We start from the raw sequence: 24,037 nt of genomic DNA on the forward strand, positions 1-24,037 counted from the left end.
AGCCCGGGGTATGACCTAACCCTGAGCAGTATCCTTCCTTCACCAAGAATGATGCCACAATATAGAGACAAGATGATCAGCTTTAACAATTGGCTTAATGTCTGGTGTCATTCAAAGGGATCCAGTGTCTGTCTGCCTGGGATGACATGCTTGACAAGCCACGCTGCTAAGGCGGCTTGCACCTGTCACCCTGGATTCCGGATATTGGCTAAGGCTCTTGCCACCCCATAGTGCCTTTTTAGGCAAGGCTCAAATTCTAAACCTACCACCCTAGAAAACAAAAATGGGAAGAAATTGAGGGTAATGCTGCTCAATGCCAGAAGTCTAAATCTCAAAATGCACGCACTCGAGGCCCTTCTCAGTATGGAGAACATCGATGTCTGTGCTGTAACTGAAACCTGGTTCAAGGCTCCTGAGAGCACCCGGCACTATTAGGTTTTACCTCATATCATGCGTTCGCCCCAAAACCCGGACCACTCCACAAAAGGAGGGTGTATCCATATTCATAAAGGATACTCACACCTCCAGGTTGGTGGCAACGCATGAAGCTTCGGAAACCATCCAGGTGCAACTAACAATAGGCAAAACTGCTCTACAAATTGTAGCATGCTACAGGCCACCCTCTCAAACTCAGGAACCCCACACAGCCTTCCTGAAGACACTGGAGGGTATAAATGTGTCTCCAAACACCATCATATTGGGTGACTTCAACTACCTGAATATAGACTGGGAACATTACTCAAGCCCTAACTTTCTAGCCCAACGGTTCCTGGAGTTCATAAATTCAAATGCCATGGAACAGCTAGTCACTGTTCCCACGAGAGGAGAAAATATACTAGATCTCATTGTCACAAACATGGGGACAAAATGCTCCACACCGGGAGTATATCCCTCATTGGTGAGATCTGATCATAAACTAATCTCACTGGAAATCCACATTCGCCCCACCCACAAACAAAAAAGACCATAGTGAAGAACTTCTCTAAAGCAAACTTCACACTACTCAAGACTGGTGTGGTATCCTTCAAGGCCCCTGAGACAGAGGAAACCACAACCCAAGCTGCGGAAGCCCTTACAAATGCCTTCTATGAACACCTCCAGGACTGCATGGATCAGGCAATCCCAAATAAAACCAAGACTCTTTCCACAAAGGGCAAACGTCCAGTCTGGTGGACCCCAGCCATTAACAAACTTTACAATAAGAGGAGAAAGCTATTACATGATAGAACAAAATCCATAAAAGGGAAGTCACCCCTGATCATTAGTAAAAAATTACGAGCACTCATAAAATCAACTAAGGCCAATTTTGAGAGAAAAATTGCCATGGATTCAAAGGACAATCATAAGGCCTTTTTCAGCTATGTTAGGAACCTGGGTGGAAACTCACAGATATGCTCAGAATTAGTCCAAAATGATACAAAAATCACTGAACCCACAGACATTGCCAACATACTGGCAGACAGGTTCAGTGCAAACTTCACCCCCCTCTCCCCCCCTAAAGGAGAGATAACTATCCCAGCCGAGTGTAGCCTCCCGGACATCTCAAATGCGCAGGTGAAAGCTGCTCTCTCTAAAGCTAAAACACAGCATCAATGGGACCGGATGGTGTCCCCGGCTGTGTGCTACACGAGCTAAATGAGGAATTAAACCCGCACATAAGGCAGCTGTTTAATCTCAGCCTTACCACAGGATACGTGCCCAAGGAGTGACGTACGGCAACTGTGGTCCCACTCCACAAAGGTGGCGCCTCTACGGACCCTGGTAATTACCGCCCCATAAGCTTAACAAGTCTAGTCTGCAAAGCTATGGAGAGGATCATAATGGAGCTCATAAACAAAGATATAGGGGACTTGCAGACATTGGACCCGACCCAGTTTCTTTGTCAAGGGAAGATCATGCCTTTTGAACTTGGTGACTTCTTGAAATAGTCACCAAGGCCATTGATGAGGAAAGGCAGTCCATACAGCCTACCTTGACCTTGCAAGGCTTTACACAATACCCACTCGGGTATTGTAGAAAAACTACCAGCTTAAATGTAAACCCATATGCTCACAGGATAACTGCCTCACTGTACTATTTTTCTTTTTCATTTAATAATTACAGACACTACTGAAAAAGGTCTTTTTAGCCAGTTCTGCTAGCATCATATATGACGGTCAGAAATATGTCCATGTGTCTCAGGATCAGGATATTTTCATCAAAGCAGAGGTACGTCATTTTAACTACCTGTTTTGTGGCACTTCACTCTCAAAGTCTCGAATGTGTGCTCTGTGTTGCATTGCGCAATGTGCTTCCTTTCTGCTTTGCAGTCTATGTGATGGAAATAGATTATGTATACGATCAAAGTCTTGGTGGGGTTCAGGGACATAGAAATAATAAATTTGCAGTGGCAGAAGTATTGTTGGTTGAAGTTTGGGAATTCATAATGTGGAAGGTTGGCATAATGGTTAAGGTGTTTGAATCTCACATGGGGTAATTGTCTAGGCTTAAAATGGCCCCCCAAGGGCAGTTAGCCTAGTAGTAATCGATGAACCTATGTCTGTACAAACACACACACACATATCCTTGATATATGAGGAAGAAATACAACATTGCCATTTCAGTTTCCCAGTCAAACTTTCAGAATATGTTCCCTAATAGTCTGCTGTCTTCTTTGTTTGTATGATTTCCTGTATACTGTTATGACAGCTATATTTATCTTTAAAAATAGATATTTTCTGTGATGTTAGAGCAGAGCCATTTCAATGGGGATTGCAAAGTTAGACCTTATAAATGATGCTTTGTGGATCTACTCATAAAAGGTTTGATGTTGTAGTTAGGGTAGCTGTAACCTTTGGGGTATCCCTCTTTTGCTGAATGATATCTTGTGGAATGTAATCTCCCTAATACCGAGTCTCTGAATTCAGCACAAGCCATATGTTCTAACACTGATTTGCAGCACAGTGAGATCACAATAACATGAGTGATCTTTAAACTTCTCCATGGTGTTTCTCTCACAGCTGGCCTTGATTTAACTGGTGCCCTAGACAAAAGGGATCCACAGCATCCCCTGAACACCACCTGGTTCCCCCATCCTTGTCAACCTACACCATCCAGATTGCTTTTTTTCTTCATCTTTCTCACTGGTGGTTTGACTCTTCGAGTTTTCCTGTTTTCATTCAACACATTTTAAAGAAACAATTTCTTTACTACAAAAAAATAAATACTGGAAAAGTGTTCCTGCTAGAGAGGTGCCCTAGGCGGCCATCCAGTTGGCCTTTGCCTAAGGCCAGCTATGGTTTGTCTTCCCCACACAGTTTTATAATGGCAGCATTAGTATATACAAGTAAGGGGTGTAGGAGGTTTGCTTAGCATATTAAAATAAGGAAACAATTTTTTTTGTCACCTACTGTTTTGCCTGCATTTTTCTATGAGCTTGATTTGTCCAGTTTGTTGTCATCAGGTTATATGTTAACTTTGTACAAGGGAGATCATAAGAAATGCACTGATGGTATCTCAGAAAATAGTTTGATGAATTAAATATTCTTCTGCCCAAAAGGTTAAAGGCCTACAAATCCTTAGTAATTGTATCTGCAGGTTCATTCTGCTATTGTTCAAATCGTAATATCATTGTACAAAATTGTCTGGTTCTACCTGACTGACATCAAATTAGGGAAAGGGCAGACCCTTTTCTCTTCCTGTTTTTCACAGTCATTTCATACAGCAACTCTCCAAGCCATCCTCAAAGAACTTTTAAATAGTACCATATGCTCTTCAGTCTCTCTTCTGTACACATCAAAGTACCTGCCTGGTAATGATCTGTTTTTCTCTCTCTGTAACTGAAAATCAGAAACAGTGAAATTCCAAATGAGTTCTGGTACAAACTAAAAGCTATACTGTGAAGCAAATGCTCATATTCTTTTTTCACACACTGCATAACAATTTAAGAACTTTCTGTTTGACTAACCCTATTTTATGTCTTTCTTAACTTCGGTCAGTTGCTAACAATTTATTTTTCTAGTTTATCTTTATGTCTATGATTAAACACCTCCTAACAGGCAAAGTTATCTTAATGGCTTACCTATGTCAACCTTCTAGATAAATCCAGCTTCATTTCCTGCTGACTGTTGCACTGTAAGCATTTTTTGCATTTACCATGATCTGCTAAAATTCAGTATTTTAAAGTTCTTCACTGTTTTTGTTATTTTCTGTGCATATTTATTAAATAACCATGTGAATATTTTTAAAACTGTTGCAAGTTTCTAACCTGTGCTTGCATACTATTCACTTGTATGCATGCCCTTTGCACATGCCTGCGTAATCGCGAAATATATGCATAGCCATTCTATATGTATACGTGGTTGCATTTGATTTTATACGTTTTTTTTTTTTTCAAGTCATGAAACAGTGAACAAAAAACATGGAATCATAAAATAGTGCTTACAACTAACCAAAGAAAATCATCTTGCCCAATCCCCACCTGCAGGAACCATGCTAAAGCCTATTTGGGTGTTTACAATGTTTTTTTTTTTTTGTTTGTTTTGTTTTTTTGATACGTTGTTATTCAAACAAAAGGCATTCAAGATTTTGTTATATAAACATTTACTTATGTAAGTAAATTGCTCTGTATCTTATCTGTAAACATTTTTCCAATTTTTAATCTGAGTAGTGGAGCTCTCTGATTATGTAGCCCAGGCAGGTATGACCCTAACCCTGAGCAGTATCCTTCCTTCACCAAGAATGATGCCACAATATAGAGACAAGATGATCAGCTTTAACAATTGGCTTAATGTCTGGTGTCATTCAAAGGGGATCCAGTGTCTGTCTGCCTGGGATGACATGCTTGACAAGCCACGCTGCCATGAGGCTTGCACCTGTCACCCTAGGATTCGGATATTGGCTAAGGCTCTTGCCACCCCATAGTGCCTTTTTTAGGCAAGGCTCAAATTCTAACCCCACCCTAGAAAACAAAAATGGGAAGAAATTGAGGTAATGCTGCTCAATGCCAGAAGTCTAAATCTCAAAATGCACGCACTCGAGGCCCTTCTCAGTATGGAGAACATCGATGTCTGTGCTGTAACTGAAACCTGGTTCAAGGCTCCTGAGAGCACCCGGCACTATTAGGTTTACCTCATCATGCGTTCGGCCCCAAAACCGGACCACTCCACAAAAGGAGGGTGTATCCATATTCATAAAGGATACTCACACCTCCAGGTTGGTAACGCATGAAGCTTGCCATCCAGGTGCAACTAACAATAGGCAAAACTGCTCTACAAATTGTAGCATGCTACAGGCCACCCTCTCAAACTCAGGAACCCCACACAGCCTTCCTGAAGACACTGGAGGGTATAAATGTGTCTCAAACACCATCATATTGGGTGACTTCAACTACCTGAATATAGACTGGGAACATTACTCAAGCCCTAACTTTCTAGCCCAACGGTTCCTGGAGTTCATAAATTCAAATGCCATGGAACAGCTAGTCACTGTTCCCACGAGAGGAGAAAATATACTAGATCTCATTGTCACAAACATGGGGACAAAATGCTCCACACGAGTATATCCCTCATTGGTGAGATCTGATCATAAACTAATCTCACTGGAAATCACATCCCCCCCCAAACAAACAAAAAGACCATAGTGAAGAACTTCTCTAAAGCAAACTTCACACTACTCAAGACTGGTGTGGTATCCTTCAAGGCCCCTGAGACAGAGGAAACCACAACCCAAGCTGAAGCCCTTACAAATGCCTTCTATGAACACCTCCAGGACTGCATGGATCAGGCAATCCCAAATAAAACCAAGACTCTTTCCACAAAGGGCAAGCGTCCAGTCTGGTGGACCCCAGCCATTAACAAACTTTACAATAAGAGGAGAAAGCTATTACATGATAGAACAAAATCCATAAAGGAAGTCACCCCTGATCATTAGTAAAAATTACGAGCACTCATAAAATCAACTAAGGCCAATTTTGAAAGAAAAATTGCCATGGATTCAAGGACAATCATAAGGCCTTTTTCAGCTATGTTAGGAACCTGGGTGGAAACTCACAGATATGCTCAGAATTAGTCCAAAATGATACAAAAATCACTGAACCCACAGACATTGCCAACATACTGGCAGACAGGTTCAGTGCAAACTTCACCCCTCTCCCCTAAAGGAGAGATAACTATCCCAGCAGTGTAGCCTCCCGGACATCTCAAATGCAGGTGAAAGCTGCTCTCTCTAAAGCTAAAACACAGCATCAATGGGACGGATGGTGTCCCCTGTGTGCTACGAGCTAAATGAGGAATTAAACCCGCACATAAGGCAGCTGTTTAATCTCAGCCTTACCACAGGATCGTGCCCAAGGGTGGCGTGCGGCAACTGTGGTCCCACTCCAAAGGTGGCGCCTCTGGACCCTGGTAATTACCGCCCCATAAGCAACAAGTCTAGTCTGCAAAGCTATGGAGGATCATAATGGAGCTCATAAACAAAGATATGGGGACTTGCAGACATTGGACCCGACCCAGTTTAGCTTTGTCAAGGGAAGATCATGCCTTTTGAACTTGGTCGACTTCTTGAAATAGTCACCAAGGCCATTGATGAGGAAAGGCAGTCCATACAGCCTACCTTGACCTTGCAAGGCTTTCGACACAATACCCACTCGGGTATTGTAGAAAAACTTTCCAGCTTAAATGTAAACCCATATGTCACAAGATGGGTTGCAAACTGGCAGGACAGAACCCACAGGGTTAGAGTTGCTGGCGCTGTGTCAGACTCCAAGCGGTCACAAGTGGTGTCCCACAGGGCTCGGTCTTTGGCCCCTATTGTTTGGCATCTACTTCTCAGAAGTACAGGCCAACATGGGAGGACTTTGGCTGACAAAGTTTGCAGATGACTGCAAACTGGGCGCCATAGTGGAAAGTGCATCGGACACTGATATCCTTCAGAAGGGACTCACGGAAACAGATAGCTGGTGCCAGAGCCATGGCCTGAAGTTAAGCCAAAAATGTATAGTCATACCCTTGGGAAAAACAAGGTAACCGCAAGCTACCATATAGGTGGCAATCCACTAACCACAGAAGAGGTTATCAGGGACCTGGGGACCCAGGTTGACAGTGGCCTTTCTTTTGACACTCACATTGCTAAAGTGGTTAGAAAGACCTTCTACATTGCCCACCTGATCATGAAGGATTCACATCCAGATCTAGTGAGGTCATTGTTCCCTGTACTCTTCACTTATCAGACCAATGATCGAGTACAATGCCCCATTCGGGATGTATCTCACCCGACATCTGCAGCAATTGGAGAGACCCCAAAGTTCCTCACCAAAAGGATAAAGGGACTCCAAAATCTGTCATATGCTGCCAGATTGAAGAAACTCCAGCTCTATTCAGTGCATACCGTCTGCTCAGAGGTGACATGTGCCTGACATACAAGGCCATGTCAACCGGAATTAATGGACATGCTCCACCTCAAAAATCCAAATCCACCAAAACCACTAGAGCAAGCGACTTAAACCTTAGCACGGATATAAATAGGACGTGCTGGAGGGATAGATTTATCACTCAGAGACTCCCTATGCTGTGGAATAAAATCCCGGTCCATGTGAGGCAGAGCACCTCGCTGACTCTGTTCAAGAGAAATCTAGACCTGTGGATGGGAGATCGTAGGTTTACCCCGGGAATCATCTCTGGGTCACTGCTGGACAGAGGCACAACAAACTAATGGGCACAGTATTTTTTCATATAAGGGGTGGCGTAAGCCACAATAATTTGGGCTAGGCTTATAAATGCCTTAGGGCAGATAGCCTAGTATAAACCTATGAACCTATGAACCTAAATGGGCCTGCTTTCATCAGTGTTTATCCTGACAACTAACAGTAAAGAAAGAAAGACATGCCAAAGCTGGTATATTCTATACAGAGTTCAAACCTTTTATGGCATAAGAGCAGTTTTAAACTGATTATTTATTTATTTTGTAAAAAATATGGTGTCTCTAGTGCTAATAACCTGTTTCTTGGATGAATAAATTAAAAGGAACTGAGCTAATTTCTAATTCTTATTAGCAAAATATGCATCAGAAGTCAAACTTGTCTCTCTTTTAAATATCCTTTAAATTCTGCAAAAAGTAATATTATAACATAATGCAATCTTTATTTATTTATTTTCATTTATTGACTGAGAATTATACAATTGAGCTAAAAGCCTATTTTCAGCAAAGGTCTGGGGAGAAAGGCTCCACAGTTATTCAACAAATGTAGCAAAATGTAACAAAAGATGAACTTTGCATGACATTCTTCAATGCCTACACAAAACAGTTACAAAATACTTACATATGTCAGTCATAGCTCTCAATCTCTTGGCACAAAACATCTGGACAAAGCCCCAAAAATAAGGACAAATTTTAAATATTGCTCTTATAAACTTAGAAAGTTACTAGAATAAAAGGTTTTCTGTTTCCATGCATTTTCTGAAGGATATGAAGTCTGAAATTCAGATGCCTATGATAATTTAGTGATTTCAATCCTCACTATTTGCCACAAAAATCTAGAAAACTATACATTTTATCAGGAACAGACCTAAGATATGAGTCAAAAATCTGGACATTCTGTGAAAATCTGGACAGTTAGGAGGTATGAGTCATCAATAAAAACATAAACAATGAATGTTACATATAAATCTAACAGTATATGACAACAGTTGAATATAAAGTTAAGAATATAGAAAGTATAGTGGTTAAGGAAGGTAGAGGAAGACAGGGAGAAACTAGGATAGATAAGAGATGGAGGTAAGAAGGTTAGCGATGAAATTCAGGTACAAGGATTGGCACAAGTAGAAGGCAGGTTGGATTTTAGACTCTACAGAAGTTTTTTTTTTTACTCATGTCTAAAGTATGGGGGAATAGATTTCCACAGCTTGGCTACTAAAACAGAGTATAAAGAGTCACCAGAGTGATAGTTTGATTTGACGACTTCTATGAGATTTTGTGTCAGAGATCTTAGGTTACTGCCTGCTGTGCATTTGAGACTGGTGGACATTTGGGTTCATACTCACTTTTATTGTGTTTTTAATGGGTTAAATATTAAAAGGTGTCTTAGCTCTAGTCAGTTAACCTTACAAAGTGCTTTACACTGATGTATTTTGTTGGAGACATTAACAGTGTATTTTATATTGTTATTAGGGGAAGTTGGTGTTTACCTTACAGACACAATGTGCAGGGTTTGATTCTTACATGGGGTAATTGGCTAGGCTTGTAATGGCCCACAAGGGTAGCTAGCCTAGTACTAACCTCTGAGTCTATTGTATGTTTGTTCTAGCTTATGTAGGCACGGCTTTTGGAATATTAGCTAGGACAGAAGATGGATATAGTAACAAAGGTAGTAATGGTTTGGGCAGTATATAATTGTGCTGTTTCTGTTTCTATTAGGTTGGGGTTTAATTTGCATAACATATCTAACTTTTTGTGAGTTTTTGAGGTTACAAAGGCAGTATGTTTCTTGAAGGATAATTTATGTTCTATGAGTATACCTAAAAGTTTTTCTGAAGTGACAGATATTTCAACATAGCTAAATACAAGTAATTTAATTTTTAGCCTTTAACTAAAGATTTGAGTCTTTATCCCACTGTTCTAGACTTTGAATGTTAAGTTGTGTGGAATGCTGCAACGTACAGACACTTAGCAGTACAAGTAATACTGGAGTCATTAGCATACTATATTAATGTGGCATCAAAAATCTTGGCAAGAATGTCATTTACAAAGATACTTACAACTATTTCACTTTTAAATTTTGCACTTATTATTACCTAACAGATTACTTAGTTCATGTTCATGAATCTTTTGGTATCTGAGGAGGGGTTATTAGAAATACAGTTTAACTTTCAGTCCTCTAAATATTTCACCATTTGTGAAAAGTGGACTAAAAACATTTGGATTTTTAGATGCTTACTGTGGAACTCTGCCCTATCTGAAATCAGAGCAGAAATCTTTGACCACTGCTCTCTGTTTTATATCCCCAAGCCAACTTCATAGGTTCATAAGTTCATAGGTGATTGCTATGGTAATGTTACCAGGATCATGCTTCCCAAATGTATCTGACAAGCTTTCATACCTTAGGAGTATTTTATGGGGTATATTTAGGTTTGGTTATGGGTGCTGAAACATTTATAGGCTGCTTCTTTCTACAAGAGACATAGGTTTCAGACCAGGGTAAATTTCCAATTCCCCATCCACTGGTTTGAGTTAAGCTTGAATTGTGTTAGGGAAGAACTCTGCTTTACATGGATGGAAAACCTGTTTCATAGAAGGAGTAGTCTGACACATACATGTCCCTTCAACATGCCCTATTTATGTTGCAGATGAGTTTAGTTCCCTAGATCAGGTAATTCTGATGTAAATAATTTTGTGGATCTGCAACATAGATCAGTCTGTAGGAGACCAAGCACAGAGATAGGGTTTAAAGGCAGAGAGAGTGTGTGTGTGTGTGTGTGTGTGTGTGTGTGTGTGTGTGTGTGTGTGTGTGTGTGTGTGTGTGTGTGTGTATATGTGTGTGTGTGTGTGTGTGTGTGTGTGTGTTGTGTGTGTGTGTGTGTGTGTGTGTGTGTGTGTGTGTGTGTGTGTGTGTGTGTGTGTGTGTGTGTGTGTGTGTGTGTGTGTGTGTGTGTGTGTTGTGCACGTGTGGGCACGTGTGTTGTGCACGTGTGTGTTGGACATGTCCATGCGTAGTATTCTTTTCTTGAGGAACCTGCTCCAGTTGTTAAGTATGCCTGGTAAGGTATATACTAAAGTACTAAAGACGACCTTGTACTGAATGATTGGTCTAATGAGGGTGAAGTACAGCAAAACAATGATATCTTTGGACCTAGATGCCATGCCCTTGTTTATAATTTGATCGACATACAATGATTTCCTTAAACTGCAGTTCATTTTCTTATATGCTTTTTGATTTTTAACTAATGAAATAATTTCAAATGTCACGCATGTCATCAAATATCTACTAAACCACAGCATCGATTATATCTGACATAAAACTTAAAAAAAAAAATCAAGGCTTTTCTGGCAGCTTCTTCCCAACATAAATTCATGCTGATCAATTATTTCAGATGGTTTATAAGTTACAGCAGTCACAAAGAAAAAAATAAAGGGAGTATTACAGGTGCACAGTCGAACCTCACTTATAGTAGTGATATAGGTGGGATATGTCAGATCATGAGAAATAATTGGAGAATTCTGATGACTGATGAGAAGATAGCCAGCATTGTAGAAACACAACCTAGGTTCACCTTTAAAAAGAATAGAAATTTGAAAGACATTTTATGTCATGAATCTTTTTCAATTACTAATAAGAGATTTAGTACTGTAAAAAAGGGTACCTAGGCCTGCCATCATTGTAAAGCCTGCACACACATTATGAAGGAAAATCAATTTGTCTATCCAAGAACTAACAAGACATATTCTTTGAATGTTTATTTAGACTCCAATAGACACAATGTTGTTTATATTGCTATCTGTCAACAATGTACTGCATATTATGTTGGAAAAACTAACTGTAGGTTAAAGGACAGGATTTTGAAACACCTGTCTGATATAAGGTTGAATAATGAAGACAGTGATTGGTATAAACATACAATTTTGCATGAGAGACATCTATTTTTGTTCATGGTGATACAGATAATTACTAAGAATAGCAGGATGAAAGATTTAAAAAATGAGATTGAGTACACGAAAATGAAATGGATTCTTAGACTGGGAGTTGATAAAGCCCCAGAATTGAATGAAGTGGTTCCTTTAAAACCGGCTTTAATGAAAAGGAGGGTTCAGTATTGAATCTATCTGGTTACATTTTATATATAAAAATGTGTGTGTGTTTGACTGACATATCATCTGATGAAGGGTTACACCCGAAAGCGCTTATGATGCAGTTTTATCAACTTTATCTTTTTCTTTTGTTTTACTAAAGCTGAACTAGTTTTCATATTTGGCCTGGTGGTTACTGCCTTATTATTGTTTGTTTTCATGGTTTATAAGTTGGTAAGTACCTGTTTATACACTTAGAATCAATCCCAGTTGTTTACCTAACAGGAGAGTTTGGGTTAATAAGTGAACACGCACTGAAGAATGTTATAGTATTATTAAATTGGTTAATTCAACAAAGTTGTTGGATTGTGAATTTTTAAAGCAGATAATGATAAAAGAGAATATTGTATGGAGCATTATACATGTTGCTTAGCAACCCACAATAGAAAAACTCTGTTTAAAAATATTTGAAAAAAAGGTATTATACAACATGACTCAAATCTATCATATTTAATAGTCAGAAAGTCATGGAAAGTAAATAATTAGGAAATGATTAAAACATATTCTTACTTGCTTGCTTGCCAGAAAAACAATAGTTACAAATAACCGAGATTATTTATCAATTAACTAAAGCAGAAGTAAATCCTAAAATTTTATATGAAAAATAAATCTGAATTAGATGAACATAACATAGTGTAAGTAAAGATATGAGACTAGAAATTACTCCTCTGTGCCAAAAGAACCTCTTCAGCATATTCTGAGGAACTGTGATATTGACACAAAGATCAGGGTAATCCTGTTTTATAACATTTTTGAGACTAAATATCAGGATTGCCTAGGAGAAAAGGACATGTTTTACAGTAAGTGTCAGCATAAATTATACCTTTATGATATCAGAACTTTCAAATTTTAAATACCAAAATACACAACATATATAAGATATGGTGCCACAGCTCATGAACACCTCAAACGTTTTAAATTACTTTTATTAAAAAATATAAAAACGAACCACTTAGGTTAAGCGCTTTCATCTGCCAAATGCAGACTTCATCAGAACAAGTGTATAATTGTATTTCCAGCTTAAATAAAATTAACCTCCAATGGGAATGAACTATCAATTAGGCTCTTTCATTAATTAAACATGACCTAATGAATATTCACAGTTTATGTCAGCTCACAAATAGCTGCTTATGCTTATGTATATTACATCCTTAACAGCACATTTTCACCCTATCCACCATTGCATTTCTATTACCATTTGCTCAAAAACATATCACATGTTAAAAAAAAATACAAAAAACAACACGTAAAGAAAATACATGAAATAAAAAAAAAACATTTTGTGTATTATAAATTATATAATATGTTAGGTGTTTGTACCCTTCCTAAAAATGCCTGTAATGACTTGTTTATCCAACATAATGAAGTCAGCCTTCTTCTTACTTCATTTTCTACTTAGGTCGCTGTATTCTATGCCCAATATATATATATATATATATATATATATATATATATATATATATATATATATATATATATATATATATATATATATATACACTAATTAGACTGTCTATTCATAATCTTGCATCTAAAATCGACTTAGTGGGTATATGGTCGTTCAACCCAGGAGCCTTGGCTGCATTTAACATAAGTTGCCATTTAACTTCCTTTTCACCCAGTTTAGCCTTGATGTTTCCACCCCTAGAATCTACTTTGACCTGTTCCAATATCCTAAATTTAAAAGAATGACTCTCATCATACATCTCTATGTGTCTGCACAAAGCATTATTTCGATCTTTCCTTTTTATGCAATATGTATGATCATAAATCCTATTCCTAAGTTGTTGGTCCATCTTTCCCACATAAAAGCTCGGACATATCTCACACTTGGCCAGATATATAACATGTTGGGATAGACAGTTTCCCTTCTTAAACCATATTTTAGTGTGGTTGGCATCCCCTAAAGGTATAGTTTTCTCCTCTATAATATCTTTATACTGATGACATCGCCCACATTTCCTAGTGTACCCATCTCCTTTATCATAATTAGACACTGTATTTCCTCTTTCAAATCTATACTTTAAATTATGTCCTGTCTTGTATACATATCTAGGTGTTTTACCCACTTTACTGAGTACTATTTCATCACATCTCAAAATATTCCATTTGTGTCTTATGATATTCTTAACTTCCTCAACATATGGGCTATACTCCACCACACATGCCCTATTATATTGAATATCTTTGTCCTTCTCAAATTCACCCTTGTTCTTCTCTAGACCTACTCCTAAATGTGGTCTATATTTTTCTCCCATTCGTTTGATACATATCCAGTAACATATTTTATTAAAGATCAATGATATCCCCTTTCCTCAAATAGGGCGCCTATATATTCTAACTCGTTTTATCATATCATTATATTCCAACTCGTTTTATCATATCATTATATTCCAAAGTCATTCTGGCAGCTCTAATGCATTGGCCCTTCGAAATACTCCTTTTCTGACTGGCAGGATGACAACTGGTGTATTCTAGATATGAATTACTGAATGTGTCCTTCCTGTATATCCTTGATTTCAAAACTTGTGTACTGAGAGTTAACAGCTTCTGCCAACCCACTCTTGCTATACCAACAGCGGAAATCAATCTTGTTCTCCCAGATGACACCATTTTGGGAGGTGAGGATTTGCCCAGTTCATTACTTTGCAATGTGGCGAGAAACTGAATGGGGACCCCACTGTGCCCAGAAGGGGTACTGACATTCAGTAGCATTCTAGGTTACTAAATATACAGAACCAACTGATATTGCCAACATCCTGCCAGATAGGTTCAGTGTTAACTTTACCCACCTCTCACCCCCTAAAGGGCCCATCTCTATACTGGAAGAATGCAAAGTTTCTGTCATCACGGCTCTACAGGTAAAAACCACACCCTCCAAAGCCAAGAACACAGCATCCATGGGACCTGACAACATCCTAGGCTGTGTTCTATACAAACTACATAATGAACTGGCACCCCACCTAAGCACCATGTTCAATCATAGCCTCATCTCAGGCGTTGTGCCCACTGAATGGCGCACAGTGACTGTTATCCCACTCCATAAAGGGGGAGCCACCACAAACCTTGGGAACTACCACCCCATTAGCCTAACGAGCCTGGTCTGCAAGGCCACAGAATGTATCATCATGGAACTTATAAACAAAGACATAGGTAATCTCCAAACTCTGGACCCCACCCAGTTCAGTTTGTAAAAGGAAGATCATGTCTCCTAAACCTGACAGATTTCTTTGAAGCAGTCACCAAGGCCATAGACGAGGGTAAGGCAGTTCACACAGCCTATCTAGTTCTCACCAAGGCCTTTGACACCATCCCCCACTCTAGAATTATTGATAAACTCACTAAACTAGGTATAAATCCCTATGTCACAAAATGGGTTGCCAACTGGCTCACTGACAAACCCACACTGTGAAAGTAGCAGACTCCAAATCTGACTTCAGACCAGTGAAAAGTGGAGTACCACAGAGTTCAGTCCTGGGTCCTCTCTTGTTTGGTATCTACTTTTCCTGAAGTACAGGCTAACATAGAACTTTGGCTAATGAAGTTCACAGATGACTGCAAACTAGGAGCCATAATCGAAACTCCTAACGATGTGGACATCCTACAAAAGGGCCTCACTGAGACAGATACCTGGTGTCAAAGCCATGGCCTCAAGCTCAATGCCAAAAAGTGCATTGTCATCCCCTTTGATAAAAACTCTGTACCCATAAGTTACCACATAGGTGCTAGTCTACTTAACACCGAAAGTGTGATAAGAGACCTTGGGACACAGGTGGACAGTAGTCTCTCCTTTGATAATCACATTGCCACAGTAGTCAGGAGATCTTTCTACGTGGCACACCTCATCACAAAAGGTTTCTCATCCAGGAAAAAAAGAGGTCATTGTTCCCCTCTACTCATCACTCATTAGACCCATTTTAGAGTACAATGCCCCTTTTGGTATGTAACTCACAAGACATCTACAACAACTGGAAAGGCCCAATAATACCTCACAAAGATTGTTTACTGGCCTCAAACAGATGCCCTATGCAGACTGTCTCAAAAAACTCCAGCTTTACTCTGTCACATATCACCTACTCCGAGGAAATCTCTTCCTGTCATACAAAGCAATGTTAAACCCAGAGCTGTTGGACATGCTTCACTTAAAGAAATCCCAATCCCTCTGAGCTACACTCTCTAGGGACCTAAACCTTGTCACCACAATAAACAGAACATGCTGGAGGGATAGATTCCTGTCCCAGAGACTTCCCATACTCTGGAACAAACTACCTATCTATATCAAACAAAGCTCCTCATTAGCACTCTTCAAGAAAAATTTTGATGATTGGATTGAAAATAGGAAATTCACCCCGGGGATCACCTCAGTGGCTCTGCTTGACAGGGGGAGAGGAAAATAATTTTCTTGGGTGGCGAAAGCCAGGGTACCTTTTTGGCTAGGCTTATATAGGCCCTAGGGCCAATAGCCTAGTACCTACCTATGGACCTATGAACTGCCCAAGCATTTATCACAGACACTGAGTTTGGCTGTAGGCCCTAGGGCCAATAGCCTAGTACCTACCTATGAACCTATGAACTGCCCAAGCATTTATCACAGACACTGAGTTTGGCTGAGGTTCTCAGGTACAAGTCCTCCATCTGTATGTCAGACTTGTTATTACAGGCAAGGAGCCTGCCTGCGATACCACTCTCTGAAGTGTATCGCTGTGATTAAACAGTGGAGCAATGCACATGTGTTAGATATTTTATGGCTTGAATTTATTTCTATCAATACCATTTGTCATCTCTGGATTAATACAGGATGTGCCATAGTTATATAGCATGTTTTGAAACTTCACGTTACAGAATGCCAGAGCCTCCTGTTTATACATGAGATAAATTCCTTTTTTTAAAACAGTCATACTTTCCACCTACTTTGTGGTACAGAGATGAAGCATTACTGTGGAAAAATGCTGACTGGAGTGTCACCAAAGCTGTTTTCATTTCCCAGCATTACTAAGTAGTTATTCTGGTGACAGAACCCCTGCTAGAGAGTGGATTTGCTTGTAGAATGCTTAGCTGTGTGATGCATGTGCTACATCACATAGTTCATTTTCTGACACCTCCTGTAATTGTTGAAATAACATGTTTCTGTAAGTGACGTAGGTATCTAGCCATGGCATGAAGATGCAGTGAGATGACACATACATCTGTGCAGATTTGTCAGATGTGGTAACATTTTTCTGTGTGGTTTATACCTAATATAGTGTCACCCCAATACCCTACAAGTAGCGGGAAGCTGTGATTCTCTGAGGTGCTTCACCTCCCGTTATACTCCACCAAGAGATAAAAGTTTGCTGCGTAGCATGTGAATGTCCGACTCTAAGCCACCTCTGATTTTTCATTCCACCTGAATCAGAACTAAAGCAGATGGTATCATCTCAAGAATTCTGCAGGTTCAACACTGTTTACAATAAATATGCAAAAAGACATGTCAGGATGTTGGTTTCTGGGGGATTTACATGTGTTTGTCTTATGCTGTGAGGCGATTAACCAATACCGTGGAGTTTCTTAATGTATTTGTATTAAACACTTCCAGCTAATACTTGTTTTGTTTAATTATTTATTTACTTATTTATTTATGTTACTTATGCTGTGAGTGGTGCTTTTATCTGTGAGTTATTGCAAAATGTATCATGATCATGTGGCGTGTTGCAAGCTGTCACCTTATTGAACAATAACTAATGATCGTGGTCATACTGAGTTGTGTGTTCAACAGGTGTGTTCTTTTTGATCATCTGTAGAAACATTAATTTATATGTTCTTCCCTTTACTCCCTGCTCCTTTTTTTTATCAAGGCTACAACCGAACTTGAGGTGTATGATGACTATAACTACCTCCCCATCATTATTGGTAGCACTGTTGGAGGACTGCTTCTTCTGGGGCTCATAACTCTTGGACTTTATAAGGTAAGGTGCACTGCCATTTTGTTTTTCAACAATTTATTCCAAAATTGTCAGATATTTTAGCAAAACAGTGGTCTTGGTGGTGGCCCATAGATCTCTGCTGAAGTCAGTAAAGCTTTTATCATTCCAATGGATCTTATGAATTTGAAACCAGTGATGTATACAGAGCAGTTTTCTGTGGCAAATAAAATTAGTCAAGATTAGACATTATGATTCATTGAAACAATATGTGTTTCATCAAATCAACTATTATACATGAGGATTTCACAAATAGGGAATATTTTTAAAATAAAATAGGTTTCTGAATTTTACTGGGGTAAATGAAGTGACTTCAGGGTAACAATAGTCCCTCCATCAACAAGCCCCTTAACTAAATACACCATTTAAATTTAAAGGTAGTAACTTCAGATTGAAGGGCATAAGGAAGCAGGGCCTCTTATATGTAGTTCTCAAGGGCTGTGCTATTTAATTTCTAGAATATTCAAAAACTGAAATTTTCGAAGTATCCATTCTTTAAGAAATTAGTTCTGGAAACTTGACTTTGAGCAAAAAGGCTCTAACAGACTGTTTTGATAAACCGGACTTGATCCCAAACATAAGTCTTACAACTTGAAAATTAGCATTTATTTTTGTATTCCAAATTGGGCAGCCATGGTGGTGCAGCGGTTAGCGTTGCTGCCTCACAGCAAGAGGTTCTATGGTTCGATCCTCAGCTGGGGTGCCTTCTGTGTGGACTCTGCATGTCCTCCCTGTGGTCACATGGGTTTCCTCCCAAAGACATTCTGTAGGTGGTTTGGACACTCTAAATTGGCCCTAGGCGTGAGTGTGTGTGTGCCTTCTGTGAAAGGTTGGACACTGGGCTGACAACTCGACACCATAAAACTCCACTACCAATCATGAGCAGACAGGTGATCCGCTGTGGCAACCCCTAACCAGGAAAAGCCAAAAGAAGAAGATTTTTGTATTCCAATTTCCTAAAAGGCTTTATCCAGTCTTTTTGAAACAGAGACTGAATGTACATCCATCTTCAGTACTAATGATTTCAGGTCAAGTAATGACTTCAGGTATTTGCAATGTCTTCCAAGGTATGATAAATTTGGGGGATTGACATTCCTCTGAATGCTGTGTCTGTATAATATATTTACACTAAGTTGGCATTCTAAAGTAAAATGATTGAGTTACCAGTCCGGGGAGGGGTCAGTATTCCTATGTTCAAAGCTTCTATCCTTGTCATGTTGAGGCTGAGGTTCCTGTGTTGGACATTTTCATCACCACCATAAGGAGTTTACAGCTGTGCATTTGACAGCTCTGTCAATACCATGAAGGAAGTCAGAATCTTTGTGTTGAATATCTCTATAATCATCAAGGTGTTGGCATTCCTTTGTCAACTGCTTCAACTAAAATCTGATTATCCTGCTTAGATGGCTCTGTAACAGTCATAGGAGTCAACATTCTTTTTATAAATGCCCCCATTATCCTAGGTAGAGGTTATAGCATTGGCAGGAGTGCAAGCTATTCCAGCAGAATGTCTTTGAATGCAGAGCTCTTGGTTTTGCATCAGGGAGAGCTGTCATGAAAATACCTGGGAGTAATGACAGCCATGCATCTGCTGCTGATGGTAAGATCCTGCCCCATGGCACTTTCTATGGTTAAAAAAGATAAGAGCGCTCCTTCTTCCTTTACAGCTACATGCACTGTGGTCATAGCACCCAGGAGTGAGCCATGGACTTGGCAAGCAGAGACATGAAAAATTAGAGGTTGGCGGTGAAATCAGTCATTTCACAAGTCATATGACTAACTAATGTGAATGAGTAAATAAATGCAACAGATGTTAAAAAGAAATCAGTCAATTCACAAGATCATATGACTAACTAATGTGAATGAGTAAATAAATGCAACAGATGTTAAAAAGAAATCAGTTAATTCACAAGATCATATGACTAACTAATGTGAATGAGTAAATAAATGCAACAGATGTTAAAAAGAAATCAGTCAATTCACAAGATCATATGACTAACTAATGTGAATGAGTAAATAAATGCAACAGATGTTAAAAAGAAATCAGTTAATTCACAAGATCATATGACTGACTAATGTGAATGAGTAAATAAATGCAACAGATGTTAAAAAGAAATCAGTCAATTCACAAGATGATATGACTACCTAATGTGAATGAGTAAGTAAATGCAACAGATGTTAAAAAGAAATCAGAAGCAAGTATATTTTGACTGTTTAGTTCATGCTTGTGCAGACCCTCAGTTATGTATTACATAGATAAGAAACTATGAAGAAGAGATTATTACAGGAATTTAAAGCCCCACCATAGATTGGAGGCAACATAAATAATAAGGATAAAACCCCAGGGTAACATCCACCCGCACCCGTGGGTTTTCAGACAGGTGGTTAAAGAAAATCTTCCTAATGTCTTATCTAACACCATATATCTATGTCAGAAACGTTATCTGTCTTTCCCTTTAAGTTGTCAGTATTTAGTGACTCCTTGTACTGCTTAGTGACCCATTCCATATTGGTGCTACACTCAACCAGCCAGTCAGCTTACCACAAGCTGCTAAAAGATTCCCCTTAGCAGTATCACTTTGCACCCCCTTAAATTAAGTGTTGTGTTCTTATTAAATTTAAGGAAGTAAGAAGACATTCATCATTACGGGCTCTATATCAAAAGTAAATCTCTGATTGTCCAGTAGAACATTGACTGTAGCCTTGACTGTCTCACTCTAGTCGTCACCTAATATCAATTTAAAACCATCAGTTCCTTTGAGCCTTCTGCATTGTAGCCTTTCGATTTGACTGACGTTATTTACAAGGTAACCATATAAGTGCAGAGAATTGCAGTATGGATCTAATAACCATTTCTCTGCTCTTTGAAACGCTCTGATCTGCTTTGTGGTATGTGTATAGAGCTGCTTAATGTGAAAGGTGAATCCTAGATGATTGCCTACTGTGATTTCAACATTTAAAGCAACATTGTGGCTTAAAGTTTGGTATTTAACTCCTGATCTTTGCTCACTGTCTGTGTGAAGTTTTGTGTTTTCCCTCATGTGTATGTTTGTGTGCGTGGGTATGTGCGTGTGTGTGTGTGTGTGTGTGTGTGTGTGTGTGTGTGCATGTGTACGCATGTGTGTGTCTGTCTGTCTGTGTGTGGGGCCCCTCCCAAAAACATGTACCTTGATTGGCTATACTAAACTGTCCATATTAAACTGTCCATATGTATATGTTTAATTTTCCATTACCCTTGTGGCCTGGATTGTGGCTGAAAATAGTCCATGGATCAGACCACTTACCTGGTTGAGAAATGACACAATTAAAATAAAAATAAAATAGTTGCATTGTGTTTACTGGTAAATTATTATTATTATTATAATCCTGCAGAAGCTTAATGTTACCTAATGTCTTATGAAACAATTTAGTGGCCTCTTAACCCTTAACTCATACTTCAGACACTTAAACAGTGATTAATGTTCTCAACAAAATGCTTTAACATCTCATCTTTTTTTTCTGTAATGATTTTGACTACCAGTTTGATTGATGTAATCTACACATCTGCATGTTTCTGTGCCCTCAAGCAACAGCACAACAGTGAAATATGCATTAAATAATAAGGAAGTTATACTAGATCCTTGTGGTAACGTTATGCGTGGAATATGAGATAAATTCTCCGGTACATATTAGTTAGCAGATAATCAGGTCATCATCACCTCCCTTTTTCCCATTTTTCTTCACAGGGTCAGGGTGTCACCTCAACTGTCTCCATCTCTCTCTCTCGATTCAGTGCCACTCTCCTACCTTCTCTGACACCCATGCCTGGCTATCACAGGTCTTCTCTCACACAATCTATCCATCTCTTAGCTGGAAGTCCTTGTTTCCTCTTGCCTTCTTACTGTTTGTCCAACATTTTCTTACTAGAGTATCTTCTGTTTTTCTCCACATGTGCCTGAGCCCCCATAATCTAATCTCTTTGACCTTTTCTGCAGTTGAAGCTAGTTGGGCTTCTGTTCTATTGCCCTCATGTCTTCATCTGCCCTGCATTGTGCATCCTGCCACCTGCATCAGGCTTTTTGTGTCCATCACTTCTAGCGTCCTCAGCTGCCCTGTTCATCTGCCCTGCATTGTGCATCCTGCCACCTGCATCAGGCTTTTTGTGTCCATCACTTCTAGCGTCCTCAGCTGCCCTGTTCATCTGCCCTGCATTGTGCATCCTGCCACCTGTATCAGGCTTTTTGTGTCCATCACTTCTAGCGTCCTCAGCTGCCCCGTTCATCTGCCCTGCATTGTGCATCCTGCCACCTGTATCAGGCTTTTTGTGTCCATCACTTCTAGCGTCCTCAGCTGCCCTGTTCATCTGCCCTGCATTGTGCATCCTGCCACCTGTATCAGGCTTTTTATGTCCATCACTTCTAGCGTCCTCAGCTGCCCTGTTCATCTGCCCTGCATTGTGCATCCTGCCACCTGTATCAGGCTTTTTGTGTCCATCACTTCTAGCGTCCTCAGCTGCCCTGTTCATCTGCCCTGCATTGTGCATCCTGCCACCTGTATCAGGATTTTTGTGTCCATCACTTCTAGCGTCCTCAGCTGCCCTGGTTTCTCTGCCCAGATGTCCATACCATACAGAAGTGCTGGTTGCACAGTTTTCTACACATTACTTTTCAGCTTCTTTGGCATTTTTCTGTTACATACTACACCTGAAACTCTATGCCAGTTGGCTGCAGCCCCTCTAATTCTAGTTTGACCTCCTCATTCAGACTTCCCTTCTCCTCAACCACCCCTCCCAGATATTTGAAGTTGTTAACCTATTCCGCTATTTTCCCTTCTATCTCAGTTCTTAGCTTCTTCTGGTTCCCCCATTTGCTGCCATTACCACTGTCTCACCTGTACTTTGTTTCATCCCATGTGCCTTGGTTTTGTATTCCAATCCTCTATTCTTTGCCAAAGCTGTTTTTCAGTCTGCCTGTACTGCCACATCATCTGCATAGAGCAACTTTATTGGTCTGTTGCCCTGACCTGTTTGCTAATGTAGTCTATCACCAGTATGAACAGCAGTGGGCTCAGACTGAACCTTGATGCATACCCACTCCCACTGGGAACTCCTCTCAGAGTCTGAACACTGTACTTATGGGATTGGGTCCATGTACGTAGCCTATACTAATGCTACCAAGTTTCTGGAACTTCTAACCTTCACAGCACTGTCCAAATCATCTTCCATTGCATGTTATCACTTGCTTTCTCCAAGTCTAGGAATGATCATTTGGACTTCTTCCTCATCTCTAGCTTCTTTTCAGCTGTCTCTCTCACATCTGATCAGTTGTGCTGCATCCCGATCTGAATCCAGACTGCTCATCTCACATTTTACTTTCTTCTGCTCTGTGTTTGCATTTGTCAATCATCCTCTCCAGAAATTTCATGCAGTTTGACAGGAGTTTGCTACTGCCGTACTACCCACAGTTGTGAATGTCCCCTTTGTCTTGTACTTTAGCACTAACATCCTTATAGGTTTATAGGATCATATGTAAGTACTATGTTAGATGCCCCTGTGGGCCATTTTAAGCCTAGATAATTTCCTTCAAAAGTGAGAATCACAACCTGCACCTTGTGTCTCTGAGGTAAACACCTTAACTATTATGTCAATCCTCAACCATTCCCCAGTCGAGTGCGATGCTCCTTTTTCTCCATACTGCTTGGGTTGCCTTCAGGAGCGATCTCTTCCCTATCTCACCCAACATCTTGATCTACCTGCTTTCGCCTCATCTGAAACTGCTGCTTTCCCTGCCTTCTTTTTGCTTAGTGCTGTTCTTACATTCTGCTAGGGTGGGCTCCTCATCACTCATCATAGACTGTGTCTGGGGCAGTACAGCTCCTCCCCTTCTCTCATCATAAGCTGTGTCTGAGGTAGTACAGCTCCTCCCCTTCTCTCATAGGCTGTGTCTGCGGCAGTACAGCTCTGCCCCTTCTGTCATCATAGGCTGTGTCTGGGGCAGCACAGCTCCTCCCCTTCTGTCATCATAGGCTGTGTCTGAGGCAGTAACGTCTGTGGGGTTTTCTTCATTCAGAAGCTGCTTGAAGTACTCCTTCCCTCTACCTTTGAAATCCTGTCGACTGGTGAGTAGGTTGCTGTTGGCATCACTTACGAAGGGTGTCTGATGACTATCTTCTTTATCTTTATGTATTTGTTTTGCATGCTGATAAAGTTTCTTTGCACTATTTACTAAGTCACATTCCAAAAGCTGATAGATTGTTTCTGATGCCTTACTTTTCACTATTGT

The 24,037-nt window shown here is 39.9% G+C and overlaps 1 protein-coding gene across 1 annotated transcript in view; it reads left to right on the forward strand.

Annotated features, from left to right (window-relative positions):
* The window catches only part of LOC122814496 (integrin alpha-M-like), a 935,681-nt gene that overhangs the window by 905,531 nt on the left and 6,113 nt on the right, over positions 1 to 24,037 (forward strand). The window contains exons 29-30 of the mRNA XM_044087070.1: positions 2,104 to 2,208; positions 17,652 to 17,762. Of these exons, the coding sequence (XP_043943005.1) occupies positions 2,104 to 2,208; positions 17,652 to 17,762 (216 nt within the window). The remainder of the gene's footprint in view (positions 1 to 2,103; positions 2,209 to 17,651; positions 17,763 to 24,037) is intronic.

Source organism: Protopterus annectens, chromosome 10.part0 (assembly GCF_019279795.1).
Source record: "Protopterus annectens isolate FY-2018-M chromosome 10.part0, PAN1.0, whole genome shotgun sequence".
In the NCBI taxonomy this organism is placed as follows: Eukaryota; Metazoa; Chordata; order Ceratodontiformes; family Protopteridae; genus Protopterus; species Protopterus annectens.